This window comes from Halichondria panicea, chromosome 9 (genome assembly GCF_963675165.1).
Source record: "Halichondria panicea chromosome 9, odHalPani1.1, whole genome shotgun sequence".
NCBI lineage: Eukaryota > Metazoa > Porifera > Demospongiae > Suberitida > Halichondriidae > Halichondria > Halichondria panicea.
The window spans coordinates 2,629,337-2,647,469 of NC_087385.1; the positions used below are offsets into that span (position 1 = coordinate 2,629,337).

The 18,133-nt window shown below is 41.4% G+C and overlaps 4 protein-coding genes across 4 annotated transcripts; 2 read left to right on the top strand and 2 right to left on the bottom strand.

The window, feature by feature from the left end:
• Nucleotides 1-1,957: 1,957 nt before the first annotated feature.
• On the top strand, nt 1,958-6,826 carry LOC135341148 (uncharacterized). The gene has a single exon (XM_064537644.1). The coding sequence runs from the start codon at nt 3,859-3,861 to the stop codon at nt 5,083-5,085; it is 1,227 nt and encodes a 408-aa protein (XP_064393714.1). The 5' UTR covers nt 1,958-3,858; the 3' UTR covers nt 5,086-6,826.
• Nucleotides 6,827-9,068: 2,242 nt separating this feature from the next.
• LOC135341150 (xaa-Arg dipeptidase-like) lies at nt 9,069-10,897 on the bottom strand. Its single transcript, XM_064537646.1, has one exon. The coding sequence runs from the start codon at nt 10,846-10,848 to the stop codon at nt 9,688-9,690; it is 1,161 nt and encodes a 386-aa protein (XP_064393716.1). The 5' UTR covers nt 10,849-10,897; the 3' UTR covers nt 9,069-9,687.
• Nucleotides 10,898-10,903: 6 nt separating this feature from the next.
• LOC135341149 (xaa-Arg dipeptidase-like) lies at nt 10,904-12,336 on the top strand. The gene has a single exon (XM_064537645.1). The coding sequence runs from the start codon at nt 10,951-10,953 to the stop codon at nt 12,154-12,156; it is 1,206 nt and encodes a 401-aa protein (XP_064393715.1). The 5' UTR covers nt 10,904-10,950; the 3' UTR covers nt 12,157-12,336.
• Nucleotides 12,337-13,886: 1,550 nt separating this feature from the next.
• LOC135341794 (uncharacterized) lies at nt 13,887-16,061 on the bottom strand. Its single transcript, XM_064538455.1, has one exon. The coding sequence runs from the start codon at nt 15,961-15,963 to the stop codon at nt 14,716-14,718; it is 1,248 nt and encodes a 415-aa protein (XP_064394525.1). The 5' UTR covers nt 15,964-16,061; the 3' UTR covers nt 13,887-14,715.
• Between the last annotated feature and the right edge of the window lie 2,072 nt (nt 16,062-18,133).

Below are 18,133 nucleotides of genomic sequence, written 5' to 3' on the forward strand. Positions count from 1 at the left end.
ATGGTAGGTGTCATTTTACAATGTACCAAATGTGAGACTCTTTCGATAGCAAATTGCGAGTTTTGCATAGATGGCAAGTGAGAGACATGCAGCGAGTGCATGGAATTCGCTGTAGTTACAATGTAAAACCGCAATAGGGCTAGTACAGGTCTGACTGCAAGCTATTATAATGGTTCCTCTTGAAAAAGTGCAGTATTAATGAAAGCACCGCGGGTGCTGATGCCTCGGTGTGGAGGTGCCAAAGCTACATAACATAAAGCTAGCTTTTATATACACATTGATTATAATTATCATGATGAACATTTCTAATTTTACTGCATGCAAAATCCAGAATCACAGGGAAACTCAAAATGGGTAATGATCGACGATGATTATTGTTAAAAACGATCGATGCCAAAAGTTCAAGTCTAAAATTACTGGCTGCAAGTCAGCAGAGCCTTGCAGCTCTCTTCTCACTCTTGCAGCTACCAATAGCTAGCGTTCTAGTGCATAGCTAACTACTAAGTAGAGTAGCAACACTCGGTGAGCAAGTTTTGCTACGGACTCTTCTGAAAAGGCTGCAATGGCATTCCAAGTAGGATTAACTCGAGAACGAAGCTTTATTTTGCAAATCCACAAATACGAATCCAAAAAGACATGACCAGAAGCCTATAGAAACTCTTACTTGCACTTCATTGATCCTTGAGCAAACTGTAACAGTCTACACACACAAACACACTACCGTATACCTCGCTTGCGATGAGCACCAAGGCATAATTACCATTGAAATAGTTTACTAGTTGTATAGATTACGGTCATGCATTGTAGCTACCGCCGACGTAAGACCTTAGACTTGCTGACCAGTCCAATCTAGGGTTTGGGACCGGTCAACTGCCAATCAACGAGTTGTTCTCATTACCGAAATCAGTAATGACCAATCACGATGCAGGAGCAATGTTGTGTGACATATTTCGCCCACGTAATTTGTTGTAGTTGAGCTCACATTCACTTGATAGTTACGCAACTTTAGTCAACCGCACAAACCACAAGATGATGTCATACAACTAATTAAAATTCCACTAGAACAACTAATTAAAATTCCACTAGAACAACTCGATGATTGGCAGTTGACCAGTCCCATCCCTAGGATGGACTGGCCAGCGAGTCTAGTAAGACCTTTGATTAAGGCAACCTCCAAATATGCGACACCCTCGAGCTTAGACAATTTTCTAACCTCTAAAAGTAGCGACAGCTGCGTCCACAATTATGTCACATCCTAAATGGAAGCCACACCCTAGCTTCGATTCTGGCCCTACTGGACCCTACACGTTTTTAAGCGGCTAGAAATCGAGGCAAGTAGACTGTGTAGAATGCGACCCTCTAATTAAGCGACACCAGATCTTCAACATAATTTGCTCAACCTCCAAAATAAGCGACCTTGGGGCTTCGTAATTATTTAAAAAAATGTCGCCTTAATTAGAGGTCTTACAGTAGCTGTTTAGAGCCTTCTGTCAATACAAGAGAGAGAGTGAATCGTGGCTATGTTCAAACTAAATCTGTTCCAATATTTGAGTTTTTGGCCTTGTCACTCCGCCGAGGAATCTTTTTGTTGGCCGTGAGTTCGGACTTGAATAGAACCTTACCTAGTCTATACCTAGGTACTATCAGCTTAGATGCTCTGAGCCGCTGTCCTCAAGAACAAACGTTTGAAATAGCATGTGTTTACTCTAGCTATTATACTAAGCATTATTGCTATCTCATACCTTATTGCTCCTCCAAATGATTTATAAAAGCAGTTTAGCCTAGCTGTAGAGTGTTATGCACATAATTATATGTAGATAAAGGATAAGGTAATATCAAGGGCGTATAAAAGAAGAGAGGGCATGCAACTCCTATATGAGCAGAGTTTAAACGTGGGCGGATGAATGTGCAGGACTGTGCATGAAATGATAAAAATAGAAATTTCTATTTTTAGCACTTCATGCAAATGCACACATTCCTCCGCCCACGTTTGAACTCTGCTAGCTACATGTACTGATAGTGGAGTTGCATGCCCTCTCTTCTTTTATACGCCCTTGGTAATATAAACCAGCTAGTGCATAAAGTATAATTATATCTCACCTTCAGTTGGATTATTATTACTACAAGCTGGCCCTTGTTCTAACTTTCCATTGCCCTTCTCTTTATTAGAATAATTATACAGCTGCAAAGGCAGCCTGTGCGGAATGTAAAAATTGCAAATTCTACTATCACCCCTTGTTCTAACTTTTCATTGCTCTTCTCTTTTTTAGAATATACGGCAACCTGTGCAGAATGTAAAAACTGCAAACTCTACTATCACTTTACATTCGAAATGGGTAGTGAGTGTGTCTAAAACTACTATAGAAGTAAACCAAGTCAAGTATATTTGCGTTGACGGGCCCCAGAAGTTATGTGGTCAATTATGGCTTCATTTATGGTTTATGTGGTTGACAAGTATGCCAGGGACTGAAACTGCTAACTTTTAGCTGGTTGGAGCTTACCAGCTATACAGCATATAGATAGAAGTGCCTTTTAACAAGGAATCCAATGGTATATGAAAAGTGAATTTCAGTGAAATATAACAAAGTTATGACAACATTATGAAGGTCAACCTCAACACTAGCCTCGACCTTCAATAGTGGGCCTGGTATTTACTGTTGGCGCGTGGGTGGACAATTAATTTATTATTTACCGTATTTTAACGTTTAAACAGTATTTTATCTTATTGAACGATTGTGATAAAGAACAGAAAAAAGAAAAAGGAGAGCTACCTCTCTGTATATACTGTAGACAGAGACAGCTAAGTAAAACCTCAGCTCTGTAGATTTATCTATTAACTTGAGGCTCGGATCGGATACACACTCAGGCGACAAGTCAATCTCATAAGAAATTAGTTAAACCTGTGGGTAAAAAATAAATGTGGATAAGTACAGTGGCTGCAACGTAACATAATGTGAGGACTACTTATTGATTTACACAATAGATTTACCATTGAAAGCACTATCCATTAATACACACTCAAGCAACAAGTCCCTCGGATCGGATATGGATACACACTCAGGCGACAAGTCCCTCGGATTGTAAACACATTCAGGCAACACATTTCTCAGATCAGATACCACGTACTTACTCTGTGACCAATTTTCGGCAAATGTCACAACAATGTTTCCTTCCAGAGAGAATGCTTAATGGCACTGAACGTCGAACAGACACACCAACACTTTGAAGATGGCTTCACTCAGAGAAACAAGAAGAGAAATCACCATCACAACACTTCTTTCAGAGAGAGGTGCACTGGTCCTGTCAAGCTTCACATCAATCAAGAAAGGGAGAGTCTGGAAAGCAGATGGACTTGCCATAGCGGTCAGTACGGTACCCACATAAACACCAGCGTACAGACACTTCAACGCCTCCAGCTGCTTGTCTTTCAAGACTAGACCTGGTTTTCCAACACAGGATAACGCGTACGCGAGAGCAAAAGAGAAGGTAGCAGCCATTACAACTTGGACTAGATTTCTTTTTTCAATGACATCATTATAAATGAAACGGATATCAATGTTTTACAACTAAATGCGAAATAAGAATACTGATAAATATATATATACTACAATTTACAATTACCAAGATTCTTGGTAATTCTGGCGCATGCGTAAACAGTGTTTACCAGGCCACCTTTCTCTGCGGCCTGGAATGGAGGCTACCTCAACACAAATAGACTTTAGTAATCTAATTGCATTCAGCCCTAATACAAAAACAGCATACATAAAAGTTCCAAATACATAAAAGTTCCAACCTCTACCAGAAAACCATGTAGAGATCTCTGTAGTTGGGGTGAACTTACTAGTGCCTATAGTTAGCATGGAACATAACAGTGCTTATGGCTTGATTGACGAAAGAATAGAAGACACCCCAGCAGACAACAATATTTCTTACAATACTGTTGATCATGGGACCATATCTCGTAATCAGACCAGTCGGTACAGTAACCCTGGAGAGAGACAAGAAAATACGTATGACGAAATCGTGAACAAGTTCAAGGCGCCGGCAGAAGACAGTCTGAAGAAGAGTCAAGTTCTAATTTGCAGTGCAGCTACTTCAGCTTTAGTTATATCTGTGCTTTCTCTACTCGTAGCTGTTGCAGCATTAGTGTTCTTTAATTCAGAGTTGAGGAACCAGCTTTGTAGTGCCACATGCAACCAGTCTCTGAATCAACAGCTATTGTTTACTCAATTGAATGATTCAATCGCAAAAATCGAATCTATCATTGGTGAGTTAAGCCCAACTGCTTTTTTTCCAGGGTCTTTAACCAACCCTGCTAGCTCTTGCAGTGACATCCCCCAAGACAGACCGCCTGGAGAATACTGGATTCAAGCTAACAATACCATTTCTCCTGTTCAAGTTTTCTGTGACATGGAACGAACTAGCTGCAGCTGCAACCGAACAACAAAAGGATGGATGAGAGTTGCCAATTTGGACATGACCGACCCCAACCAGACCTGCCCTACTGCATTCAGTTTGCGGACACGAACAACACCACCACTGCGGACATGTGGCAGATCAGTATTTGGGTGTACAAGGGCTATATTTCCAACCTTTGGGATTGAGTACTCACATGTGTGTGGTAGAATCGTAGCTTATCAAGATGGATCCCCAGATGGGTTTTTCTCTTCCAACTCCTTAACGATTGACGACACTTATGTGGACGGCATTAGCGTCACACACGGACAATCCCCACGACAACACATCTGGACATTTGCTGCAGCTTTGGATGAACTGAGCTCTACTTGTCCCTGTATCAATTCTGAGATTGAAACTGGATTTGCACCATCGTTTATCAATCAAGACTATTTCTGTGACACTGGTAGTAGAGATCGATTTCAACACATTTTCTATCCTGATGATCCACTCTGGGATGGTCAGGGATGCGGGCGTGCCAGTACTTGCTGCCAATTCAACAACCCACCGTGGTTTTGCAAGCAACTCCCCCAGCCAACTACGGATGATATTGAACTGAGGATGTGTTTTGGCAGTGGGGTCACTGATGAAGACACACCACTTGAACTTATTCAACTTTTTATAAACTGAGCATAATGAATGTAGAAACCAAAAATATTACTCTAGTCTTGCATAGTTTTGTCATACAGTACACAGTATACTTACTGCAAAATTATATAGTGCATGTGGCCGTTATAAAGTTATTTGTGCGACCGCTCAATTAAAGATGTGGTCTATAATGTTCTTTTTGTGGTTTACACTGCATGAGGAATAATGCAGGAATAATATAGGCTGTTATTTCAAGTATAGAATAATCGACAATGTGTATATCAAGCATATAACATACCAAAACCTAGTAACTGCATGGTATGTTCCGAAGAACACCACAGCGATACAGAGTAGTGAAACCATATCTAAGGTTATATCCGTTGCTATGTGCAATATGCAGCATAATGCACTGAATCTCACATTTTGCACTGACCACAAAGCCTTGAGGGATTTAAAGATAATTATACATGGCATTTTTACATGCCGCATAGCACAGGCCTACAGTAATAATAGGTTTGTCCAGTTCTTTACTGTCTGTTAAACGGTCCTAGGACATAATCACTGGTTGGAGGCATCGTCAGAGTTGGGGAGTGGCTTTTTTCAGTTTGAGGTGGGGCTGTTTCGCAGCAGCAGCGTTGAGAAGAGAGTATTTTTTGCAGCGTTTGGGTGCATGGTGTATATTGCACTCAGCCCTCGTGCTTCAGTGCAATATACACCATACAATCCCTCGTGCCCATGTTATAACTATTACTTGTTTCATCCCTCATTTCAAATGCATGCACTGTTAATTGATACTCTGAAATCACTAGCTGTGACAAATGGAGTTTCCCTCATTCCAAATAGCACCATGGTACCTGTGAACGTGCATGCATGCACATTGTTAATTGATACTCTGAGATCATCTTAACTTGTAACTGAGAGTAATTCACTGCTGATTGATAAAGTCTATGTTGCACATATGCATGTAATTCACTGTTGATTTGATAATTCTGAAGTCAATGTTGTACTCAGGAATAATAGGTAGAATAATAGGCTGTTGTTAAGAATAGAATAATCTACCAACTATTATAGTACCAAGGCCAAGTGATCAACAACACACTGACATAGTACTCTTTGAACAGCCTGGCTGCACCAATCACTCATTATTCTTCAACTAAATTTTGATTATTAAACTTGCCTTGGAATTGTGCATGTTTCATTTCACCTTTGAACTCTTCAAATACCTCAAACGTCCATGTGACTTCATTTCACCTTTAAGCAATACCACCTCTTAGAAAATCCTCAAAAACACCAACCAAAACAAAGCTTCCCTCACTAAAAAATTTACCTCACGCACCAAATCAAAACACACCTCTCAAAAATTAACCACTCAAAAATACACCTCTCGCACACAGTAGAAAAGACTTCTTTGAAAACAAACCTCCCATAAATTGTGTTGCAGTGGCCGACTCTCTTTAGCAATTGAAGGCATAGAGATTAGTTAGATCAGGTTGGGTGTGGTTGACACTTGACAGAGTGTAATAGCCGTAGTAGGTGGTTTTTTAGACGCGGCTATTTCCTCACTATTCCGGCCAAGATGCACTGTGAGTGTCCCAAAGGTGGCCGAGAGTCTACTGTACATGCATGTTGCTGTTTAGAATGGTACCACACCGACTTTGTGAAGAAATCCTACCTCTAGTAACCACCATGTCTGTGGTGGTTACTAGAAGCAAGATTTCTTTCCGACAGACGGACGTTGTTGTTTTAGTGGCATGGATGTATTTGTCATTCATCCTACTTCTCATTACAGCATGAATCTGTGTGAGGTGCTGAAAAGGTGCGGTCGTACACACAGCAGCTGCTCCTGGCTCTCAAGCTCATGAAGAGGAAGGGCATCCTAAGCCTGACCACACAGAGAAGGGGAAGGGCATCCTAAGCCTGACCACATCCTGGTGAGTTTTTATAAGTGGTTAGTTTCACAGTGATTCCCATACGGGAAACCTGTATGCACTTCATATAGGGTTCAACGGCTCTGTGATGTTCAGCCTATGATACTTAATTAAGGTGGCTAAACAGTGTAAGTACAGATCATATGGTGGTGTACTTCCAGCTGTTAACCTTAGATGTGAATGTTTGGGTCTCTAGTGGCCCCTGGCCATGACCAGAGGAGGTATACAGCACTTGACCATTACTCATTAAGGCAGGGTTTCACCTAGGATTAATAGTTTTGAGGGGAAGACATGTTGTGTGCACAATAGTGCTGTGGTTCAGGCCTACTTCTGTTGACCGCACCCTGATACACGTAGGTGGCTACGTATAGGATATACCACACCTACGAGGAGGATATATATATATCCATATATCCTCCTGCTGTCGTGCATGGTTACTCCGAGGTGTAGCCGATGAGTATGTAACCATGGTAGCAGAAGATACCGTATAGCGTGTATATTTCGAGGGTATAAATGTTCACGGTTTTTGCTGATTTAGCATGTACCGCGAACATTTATGCCCACGAATTTAATATCGCATGCATGCGATATCTAAATCTTTAGCACCTTTCTAACCGTCATTCCATACCCTCGAAATATACCCGCTGTACGGTATACAGGGTGCATATCCTCCGAGTAGGTGTACTTATACCACGTGACCGCAGCACTATAAAAGGACCTCCCCCTAGCAACAATTCATGCATGTGCAGACTGCAAAAAGAGCAAGACTATGCCAGATTTTGCAGCCTTCAAAGAGCTAGTTGAGCAACACGTCGACTCCTACAGATACTCATCAAAAGCATCCTTGGTCCAAGCGTTGTGCATTCGACGTCCCTTACTGGAGTTACAAGCTCTTTTTGGATAGAAATCTAAACCACACCCATGGGCCCAGGAGGCTTAGCCATCTTGTTTGAGAGCAGCTGTCGCTTTGGAGTCTTAGTACCGTCAAGCATCTCTTTGCTTACTTTCGTAAACGAAAAAACACCTTGAAAACCTGTGGCTGTATAATTGTTATTTTTTATGTATCATACAGCTGTTGACCAATGGGATCAATTAGTGGTGACGTAAGTGTGGTATAACTACATGTAATAATGAAAGTAAATCAAAAGTGAAGCATTTTGACTCAGTGGGATAGAGTGACAGAGAAGGACTTACTGTATAGCGGGTTATTTTCGTATGATGCAAAATTATATGTGCAATATCAGGTCCTACGTCATCATTTTGAGCTGTAGGATAGGAAATATTTTGACTGGTAGTCAAAGGAATGATTGCACAATTGCACACACTTTAAATTTGCACTGGCACAATCTATTGGATACGTACGTATGCTGTATGTCTGTTTTGTTATTACCCGAAGCCGTGCCACGGTCAGTGGGTATAGTAGTCGTCTGGTCTGTTTGTAATGTGTGAGTCACTTGGATGCCATAGCACTGCGTTTACAGCATGGATAGCCTCCACACAACAAGTTATTAGTTTTAAAAGTGGTATTTAAAAGTGGTAGATTTCTATATTAAAGCTTCGTTGTCGTATAAAAGTGAGCAAAAGTTGAACTTGCACGTTGGCAGCTAGCTAACTACACGCGGCCTTTATTCGAGGTGCCCTACGTATTTACAGCTGAAGTGATCCCGTACCAGGAACAATGGAAAAGGGTCACTAAATAGAAAGCTAGAATTGTGACTGAGAGGCTCCTAGCTCCACGACCCAGGAGCCATACCTCTCTAAGACTCCAGGCTTCTTTGCTGTGCTAGACAGCTCAGTCATACACACTACATGCACTGCATTCTTTATAATCATGCCACCATCCGAGGGTTTGCACTTTAATGCTCTAGTTTTCACTGTGCTTATTAATTGGTAATGATCATGTACATGTATGCTGCTGATTTAACTGTATTGCTTTTGCCGATGACTTTGCTGTTATCACTCTTTGTAGCCATGACGACCAAGACCCACAGGCATTGACTCTCAACAGAGTGGCTGATGTTTGGCTAGTTAGATTGTATTAATTGGCTGATAAATAGTTGTGTGATCTGTGTATTCTTCTCTTGTGCAGGTGATGAGGAAAAAGTGAAGGTCAAGACTTACGAGTCAGTGACTGGCTGCATGTGTAGCATAATTTGCACATGGATATCGTATATGTAGGTGGACAGACTATTCATGTAACCACTCAATCAATGTAATAACAATATAAAAAGAAAGAGGGCAAGCAACTGACTATCAACCTACATGCAAGCAAAAACTAAAGCCACAGACCGGATACTATGTACTGTACACACAACTTTATTATGATTGACATTACTGCACTTTCCACCGCCCACTTTGCTCGCAAGCGTTGCATGCCCTCTCTCTTTTTATACACTCTTGGTAATAATATTTTTTGTACTGTTTGCATGTGCATTGTTGGCGAACATTTTATGGTGGTTAATTTCAATGAGTATAATTATACAGACTACAGAGTATATATATATATAGCTTTTATTTATCCGTTAATCAGAGTACTGCATGTATAATTACGTACAGTGAGCACAATCAATTAAGTGATATTCTTGTTTGACTGATTGCATGGTAAGCTTAATTACATGAATGATTGTATACGTTTAAAAGTCATGACATTTCAGTTTACATGTCTGTATATAAGTAAGCACATCGATGCATGTGTGAGCCATGGCCTTGGCAGCAGTCAGAGTAGCTGTACTTCAAAGTCTTCTTTTATTTTCTCCAACAATCCATCAGTAGTAAGCACATCAATGCATGTGTGAGCCATGGCCTTGGCAACAGTCAGAGTAGCTGTGTGCGCCTCAGGGGTGTTGGTCACGGCAGTGAATTCTCGAGTGTGGTTCACTTCACCAGAGCCGATAGCAAACATAGGATGAATGGAAGGAACGATGTATGATACATTTCCCATGTCTGTGGAAATAGTTAGCTCTCCCTCCATTTTGAACTCTATTTTAAGATTTGAGGCAAAAAGCTTTGCTAACACCCCATTGCTCGCTACTTCGTTGAACAGTGGTGGGACTGATTCGATTGAAACACTACACCCTGTAGCTGTAGCAGCACCTGTAAAACAGTTCAGTACCTTAACTTTGAATTCGTTTAATTCTTGTGTTGTGGGTGCTCTAATGTAATATTTGAGAGTGGTTTTCTCCGGAACAATGGCTGGGTCTTCCCCTCCACTTACAATCACTCCATGTACCCTCCAGCTTGGTTTCATTTGTTGTCGTAGACATGAGACTGCATTGTAGGCCAGAGCGACAGCATCCAGTGCATTCACTCCCTCCCAGGGGTAAGCAGCAGCATGAGATGCCTTGCCGGTGTAAGTAATGTTCAGGGCTTCAAGGGCAAGCATTTGGGGACTAACTATATTCGTTGGGCATGGGTGTACCATCATTGACAAGTCAATGTTCTCAAAGGCTCCGTTTCTTATTAAATTTATCTTTCCTCCATCCGTTTCTTCAGCAGGTGTTCCTAAGACGGTCACCATTCCTTTCAGGGCATCACTCGATTCCAAAACAGCTTTTAAACCCAAACCAGCGGCAACTCCAGCCTCTGCTATGAGGTTGTGTCCACATGCATGACCGATTTCAGGCAGAGCATCGTATTCACAGATCACACACACATTGGGTCTCCCAGAGCCAAAGGTGGCCCTGAAAGCTGTTTCGATACCAGTGTAGGAGCGTTCCACAGTGAAACCTTTCTTCTCGAGGAAGTTTGTGAGGAGTTCGTGTGCTTTGTGCTCATTGAATCCCAGCTCAGGATTCCTCCATATCTCATCACTCAAGGCACTCAGTTCACTTTTGCAACTCTCAATACCAGTAGAAGCAGTTGATTTGAGATCAGACATATTAATTATAACTTTAAAAGGGGCGTGGGCTGTTGATTCCTAGATAGGTGTGGTCCCTCCTGAATGGCCACGCCCGTCTATTACGTTTAACAAAAATTAACAATGGCCAATAAAGAGACCATATTAAAGCTGTGTCAAGCTCTAAAAGGAATTGCTTCAGCCAAAATCGATACAAGCTCTGAAATTCTTCACCACATGAGTGATCAGATATGGAAAAACCCAGAACTTTCATCCAAAGAAGAAAAGGCACACCATCTTCTTACTTCACTGTTGGAAAATCAAGGCTTTACTGTGGAACGTTCTTACACTGGTATCGAAACAGCTTTCAGGGCTACCTTTGGCTCTGGGAGACCCAATGTGTGTGTTATCTGTGAGTACGATGCTCTACCTGAAATCGGTCATGCATGTGGACACAACCTAATAGCAGAGGCTGGAGTTGCCGCTGGTTTGGGTTTGAAAGCTGTTCTGGAATCGAGCAATGCCCCGAAAGGAATGTTAACAGTTATGGGCACTCCCGCTGAAGAATATGGTGGTGGGAAGATCGACATGATCGATAATGGTGCGTTTGACGGCATTGACTTAGCAATGATGGTTCACCCTGCTGTGAGTGATATTCTTGCCCCAGGATATTTAGCCTGCTCTCAATTTAGTGTTGCTTTCACTGGCAAGGCGGCCCATGCTGCTGCGTTTCCCTGGGAAGGAGTGAACGCACTAGATGCAGCTGTGATGGCCTACACCTCCATCTCTGCCCTCAGACAGCAAATGAAGCCAACTTGGAGAGTCCATGCTATCATATCAGATGGTGGCACAAAACCAAATATAATACCTGAATTATCTAAAATGGAGCTATTTGCAAGGACATCAATCAAAAGCGAGCTGCCATTGTTAGTAGAAAAGGTACAACAATGTTTAAAAGGAGCTGCTGAAGCTACTGGCTGCACACATGAAATAACACAGAACAGTAAGCCGTACTATGATCTCCTGTCGAACAAAATACTTTTGGACTTGTACAAGAACAATTGGAGTGCCCTGGGTGTGGAAGCACCTTTAACCGGATCGTCTAGTGGTTCCACTGATATGGGAAACGTGTCTTATGTTATGCCGTCGATCCACCCCAAATTTAGAGTTGGACCCGGAAATGTGCCTGGTATTCACACCGAGAAATTCACAGTCATAGCGAACACTCCCGATGCTCATAGGATGACATTAATTGCTGCCAAGGCAATGGCTCATACATGTGTTGATGTGCTCACCGATCAGAAACTGATGACAGAGATTAATGAAGAATTTAAATCAAGTAGTGTTTAGGGCTTCTGTTAATTTGAAGTGTCATACAATTATATACAATTGTTTTGAGTAAAGAAAATTACAACAGATTTGCCCTTTATAGCTTATACTTGTTTGCACGCGTGTTTTCTCTTCATTTTTCATTTAATCTGTGTCTGTAACTCTATAGTGGGGGTTGTCCAATTTCAATTCTCAACAGTGCATTTTGTATCTCTTGTGAGGAAAAAACATGATGGGCTAATGCCTTTTGACTCAAAATGACCTGAGACTATCAAACAGTGTTAGTACGGGAGCCATTGACAGCACTGAAATTGGATAACGGTATGTGATGATAATGACTATAATGGACTCGACTATAGTGGAAACTTTACGCAACCATGTATACCCGAAATTTCTGAACAAGCATTTGCAGAGGCACTCAACTGACAGATGTGACAATGTTTACACTCTATCAACTATTTTCAACCAAGACCAAATTAAAGTTGAATGCCATACGTCCATCAAAAATGGGACCCTATAATTGTACAGCTAACTTCTACAGCTACTGAGCTCTAATTACAAAGAACGCTTACCCCCCCCCCCCCCCCTGCTGTTTCCTGATCAACAACCACCCCTACAATCTAAACAAAGATGGGAAAATCTTTCACAAGCAATATCAATCTAAGGATCAAGGAAGAGACCATGTGTGGTCATTTACCCAAGGCTTTAGAGCAAACTTATTCGGTGATTGGAGACCTAGTGCTGACCTAAGTGGTTACAATTTCCCACCAATCTATCAGCTTCCACAAAACGGCCAACGAAAATGGCTGGCACATTTTGGGGGCTCAGTTCTTCCCATTACAGTAGCTAATCAGTGATGACGAGAGAGAGGGTCTCAATATTCTAAGGAGTTTGATAGTACATTAAAAAAGGATCCCAAGACAAAATCACTGGTGCATACTGCGACCTGTCTCTTTCATACAATTAAGGAGTGTATCAGGGGCTGGGAAGGTACATACGTACCTGCCTATGAGATTATGAATATAATAATAATAATTTACGGAAGTGCCTTAGAAAAATGTCAGCCTTTGAAATCAATTGCCCATAACTTTAGCTTGGAACAATAATTATATACCTGTAGTTTACACAGAAGGGTCTATCACTATTTATTTTTGTACCCACAATCATTCGGCTTTATTTGAGGCCTATACAATTCCCGTTAAGATTGCTGCGTTTAAGCTAGTGCATAAATAAAATCGTGTAATGTTTTCGGAGCCTTAAAATTGGCCGAAAGGCATATTTTTATGCACGCACACATTTTTTTTGGTTTGATGGATTCAGCCGAACCTTCCTTAAACTGCATGCGGGTGAGTCTGGACTTTCGCTCACCACTGATCCAGGACAGCGGTACAGCCAGAGGCAGTCAAGGTGGCTGGAGCCCCTTGGCCTGTTATGTTGAGACCCATTACCCACATGCAAGGGTGGCTGCATTGTGTGGAGAGAGCTTACGTATTGTTAGTCACCCGGGCCCCTCCCTAGGAACTCTGGCTATATAAAAGATTTGCCTTGCGATTGTGTGCATGAGCGAGCTTGGCTGCAAAAACTGGTACAGTTCGGAAACATGCATCCCTCTGTTCCTACTGTTTCTTCTGTTCCTAGTGTTCTTGCTGCATGTTCCTAGTGTTCCAGCTGTTCAAGAATCCTAGGAACAGTAGGAACACTTGGAACAATCCTAGAACAATTACAACACAAACTGTAGGAACACTACAAACAGCAGGAACACAGGGAACTGTAGGAACAGTACGAACAAAGGAAACACTATATATAGGAATCGTAGGAACAGAGGGAACAGTATAGGAACAGAAAGAACAGTAGGAATCGTAGGAACTGAGGGAACATTTATTTATAGTAAAGGCTATTTTGTGACAACTTACACTAAGTAGCAACCGCAAATTATGTGTAAGTCAGGTTATTGTAATTATAATATTATGTGTAGATATAAGTCAGGCTCCCTCCCCCTTTCATTTGTTGGAGAGTTGTCGGCTGAAATACCTTGATATTTGGAAATTGTTGTGCACAACGATCTCCTGACTGTACACTATCACATTGTCATTGCGTGACGTCGTTTTACAGTGTACATGTCTTGTATCGTTATAGAGTGTAGAGCAGGGTTTTGATCTCTGGCTGGCACTATTGCTGCATGTTTTCTTCTTTATCCTCGATATACTTAGGTGTTGCAATCTTGCAGGAGCAACTGACCACGTCCTCGTCTAGTATTGTTCAGATGTCAAATGCCTTGCTTTCCCCGCCATCCTTTCATTAAGATTGGAGGGTCAGTTGCCACATCAGTTGGACTAAGCTTACTCGCTTTGGCTTGCTTGAAGTACGGAGTATGAACTGGTTGCTGTTGACTCGGGCTATTCGACAAATGATATGTTGTCCGTGTCTGCCAGGAACATGTGTACACTATACTATTTGTCTTACAGTATTCCGAGTCTTGCACCAGCAGTGTCTGTCAAGGGGCAGTATGAACATTTAAAGAAGAAGCAGTTAAAAATTACACATTGAGTACAATAAGTGAGTACAGTAAGTGATTTCAATCTAAGATACTATTTCTTGTCTATTTCTGTCCCAACCATAACCATTAGTCAGAGCATACACTCTTCTGCATAGTCGGCATTTCATAGTGTCTCTGGTGAAGTTGAATCGCTGACTGAACCAGTCGTCCAGTGGACGGTTCTTGAAATTAGTCCATTTCTCGTACACCTTTTTGTTCTCAAATATTCTCTCTAGTTCTTTAACAATCCTCACAACATCTGCTTCAGTGAAATTCTGCGGTACATTGATTATGGTGTCAGATGGTACAAAACTGTCAATATTTGGAGCACCTAAGTAGATAGATACTGTTCCAGCAATAAGAGCATCATACACTTTCTCAGAAACATAGTCTTTCTCAAAAGAGTTTTCTCCAGCAATGTTAGCTAGATATCTTCTCATCAACACAACTTTATTCAAGCGACGATTGGAGCGAGGGATGTCTTTGGGCCAGAGGGTGTTTGGTAGGCAAGTGGACATTGAATTGACTGGTATGTGTTTTTCAAGCATCTTCACAAGGTTCTCACGGTGACTGGTTGTGTGACAATTATCAGCAACAAATGCTACTGCCTTTTTTCGTTTCTCCCAGGGTATGATAGGATCCATTAAAATATCTCTCTCTTTCTTCCAAAACTTTTGATAAATGGCAGGAACATCACTGGTCATCCTGAAGGTCATTTCAATATCGTAATCATTAATTCGGTCAAACTGGTGCTTGTACTTTGCCGTAGGTTCAAGAGTCATTCCCACGATGTAAGCATTGGAAACTGTGAGATTTCTCTCCTCCAGCACTTTCCTCGGGTGTTCTCCATTGAGATCAGGTAAATGTAAAATTAGTGCATTTGTGTTTTCTAAAATGAATGATGAAGTATCGCCACCATACACACACGGGATGTCACATTTCTCCACAGTAGTGCCTTTCTTTGGTACTTTGACCCATTGTAGGGGATCGGGAACAAATAAAAGTTGAATAGGTTCAATATCTCGGCGTTTTTTGATAGGTAGATTAGAATTTTGGAGGGAATGTATTTCGCTTGATGCAGAAGACTTGAGCAAGTATGTGTATGGTTCTATGATTTTCCCTTCTATTTTCTTGAGGGAGAACCTTTTGAGGTGTGAGTTTTCTGGCAGCACTGAATGATGGTAAAATTCTATTTCCAGTTCATTGAGTGTTCTGAGTCGATTCCAGGCTGAAAATATCACCACCATGGCTGCTACACTGAGTATGAGCATTCGAATCCTAGACCTTGACATTACTAGAGTACTCTTCTACACACTGCTAGTATAGTACAGTCAGTCGTGTTTTAATAGTGGTGCTTCAGAGGTTCTGACAGCAAATTAATTATGGGCAAGGTCTCACTGAGCCCCACCTCCCATTTTTACTTTATATGAATATGCACTTGGGTGTGAAAACATCTTTGACCTGATCATCTAGTGGTTCCACTGACATGGGAAACGTGTCTTATGTTACGCCGTCGACCCATCCCAACTTTAGAGTATAATGTAAAACACATCGAGTCGATCCCTACGGTATCTGACGAAGCCGGTCAGTCGTAGCGAACACCCCTAATGCTCATGGAATGACGCTAAGACAATGGCTGTGTTGATCGACCGCAAACTAATGGCAGATATTAACGAAGTGTTCAAAAGTGTTTATAGGGTTTCTGTTAACTTGTGTTACCTAACTGTCACCTAATTGCATTCCATCCTCTATTGCATTGAAACATTCCTTGGTTGCTATAGAGCTACATACAAGATTGTGCTGAGTGGAGAAGCAATGTACAGAAGATTTGCCCCCCTGTTTGCATGTGTTTTCTCTTTACTTATCTTAATATTTAATCTGATTATCTATCAAAGCGACCTGGGACTCTATATATCGAACAGTGCTAGTGCGGGAGTCATTGACAGCACTGAAATTGGACAACGGCTGGGAAGAAAACTATTACGCGATGATAATGGACTAGTGGAATCCGATGAAAACTTTACACAAGTCATCAACCATGTACCCGAAATTTCTGAACAAGCATTCGCAGAGGCACTTCAACTGACAAATTTGAGAATTTATGTTTACACTCTACCAACCATTTTCAACCAAGACCAAATTAGGTTGAATGCCATGCGACCGCCAAAAATATGGGACCCTAATTGTACAGCTAACTTCTACAGTGCTGAATACTCCATACATCAGTTTTTACTGAGCTCTAAACAAAGAACGCTTAACCCCCAAGAAGCTGATTTTTTCTACGTACCAGCCTATAGTTGCTGTTTCCTAATCAACAACCACCCCAACAATCTAACAAAGATGGCAATCTTTCACAAAAAGATTTACAATTATATTCACAAGCAATATCCTTATTTCAATCTGTCACAAGGAAGAGACCATGTGTGGTCATTTACTCAAGGCTTCGGAGCAAAGTTATTTGGTGATTGGAGACTAATTAACAATGGCATATTCCTAGTCCATAATGGACAATTTACTTTGGACGAATTCACCACTTACAAGGACATCACTATACCACCTGATCTCAGCGGTTACAATTTTCCACCAATTTATCAGCTTCCACAGACCGAACGCCCTAAACGAAAATGGCTGGCACACTTTGGGGGCACAGTTCTTCCCATTAATCTCACTGACGAGAGAGGGTCGCAATATTCTAAAGGAGTTCGACAGTACATAAAAGAGAATTTCTCCCAAGACAAAGAGTTCAGGATCACTGGTACAAGAATCAAGACCTACATTGAAGATATGATGTCATCAAAGTATTGTTTGTGCCCTGAAGGGTGGCATGCATGGAATCCACGTCCCTACCAGGCTGTCCTTCTCGGATGCATACCAGTGCTACTTAGTGAAGAGATAGAGCTTGCATTTGAAGAAGTTTTAGACTATGACAAGTTTATGGTGAGGGTCAAACCAAACCATATTTCGAATCTGAAGAGCATTCTTCAAGGAATTCCGGACTATAAAGTTAAAGCAATGCAGAATGAAATGAAGAGAATATGGCGACTATTTAGCTATGGCAAAGATGGACTGGCGCCACTAATGGTGCTCAAGATGTTAGCAAGGAGAAAAACACCAAGGCACATTCAGAGAGTTTATTATTAATTTGTTATAGAAATACATGCACAATAATAAATACAAATACCTCTAATTATTGGCACTGGAGTGACATAATGCCCGAGGGCCACAGAAATGAGAGCATTACATCGCTCCGGTGCCAATTACCATGAAGTAACTGTATAGAACCTTGTTGTATTTGATACTTGCAGTGCAATAAGCATTACATGATGCTATGGCCTCTCAAAGTTAGCTACGAAAACAGGCTTGCATGATTATGAAAAATCACCCACTTTAATATATGCCCATTTTTCCCAGAAAATATACGATTGGGTACGGAATCAATATCTACACCAAGGCATTTTAAAG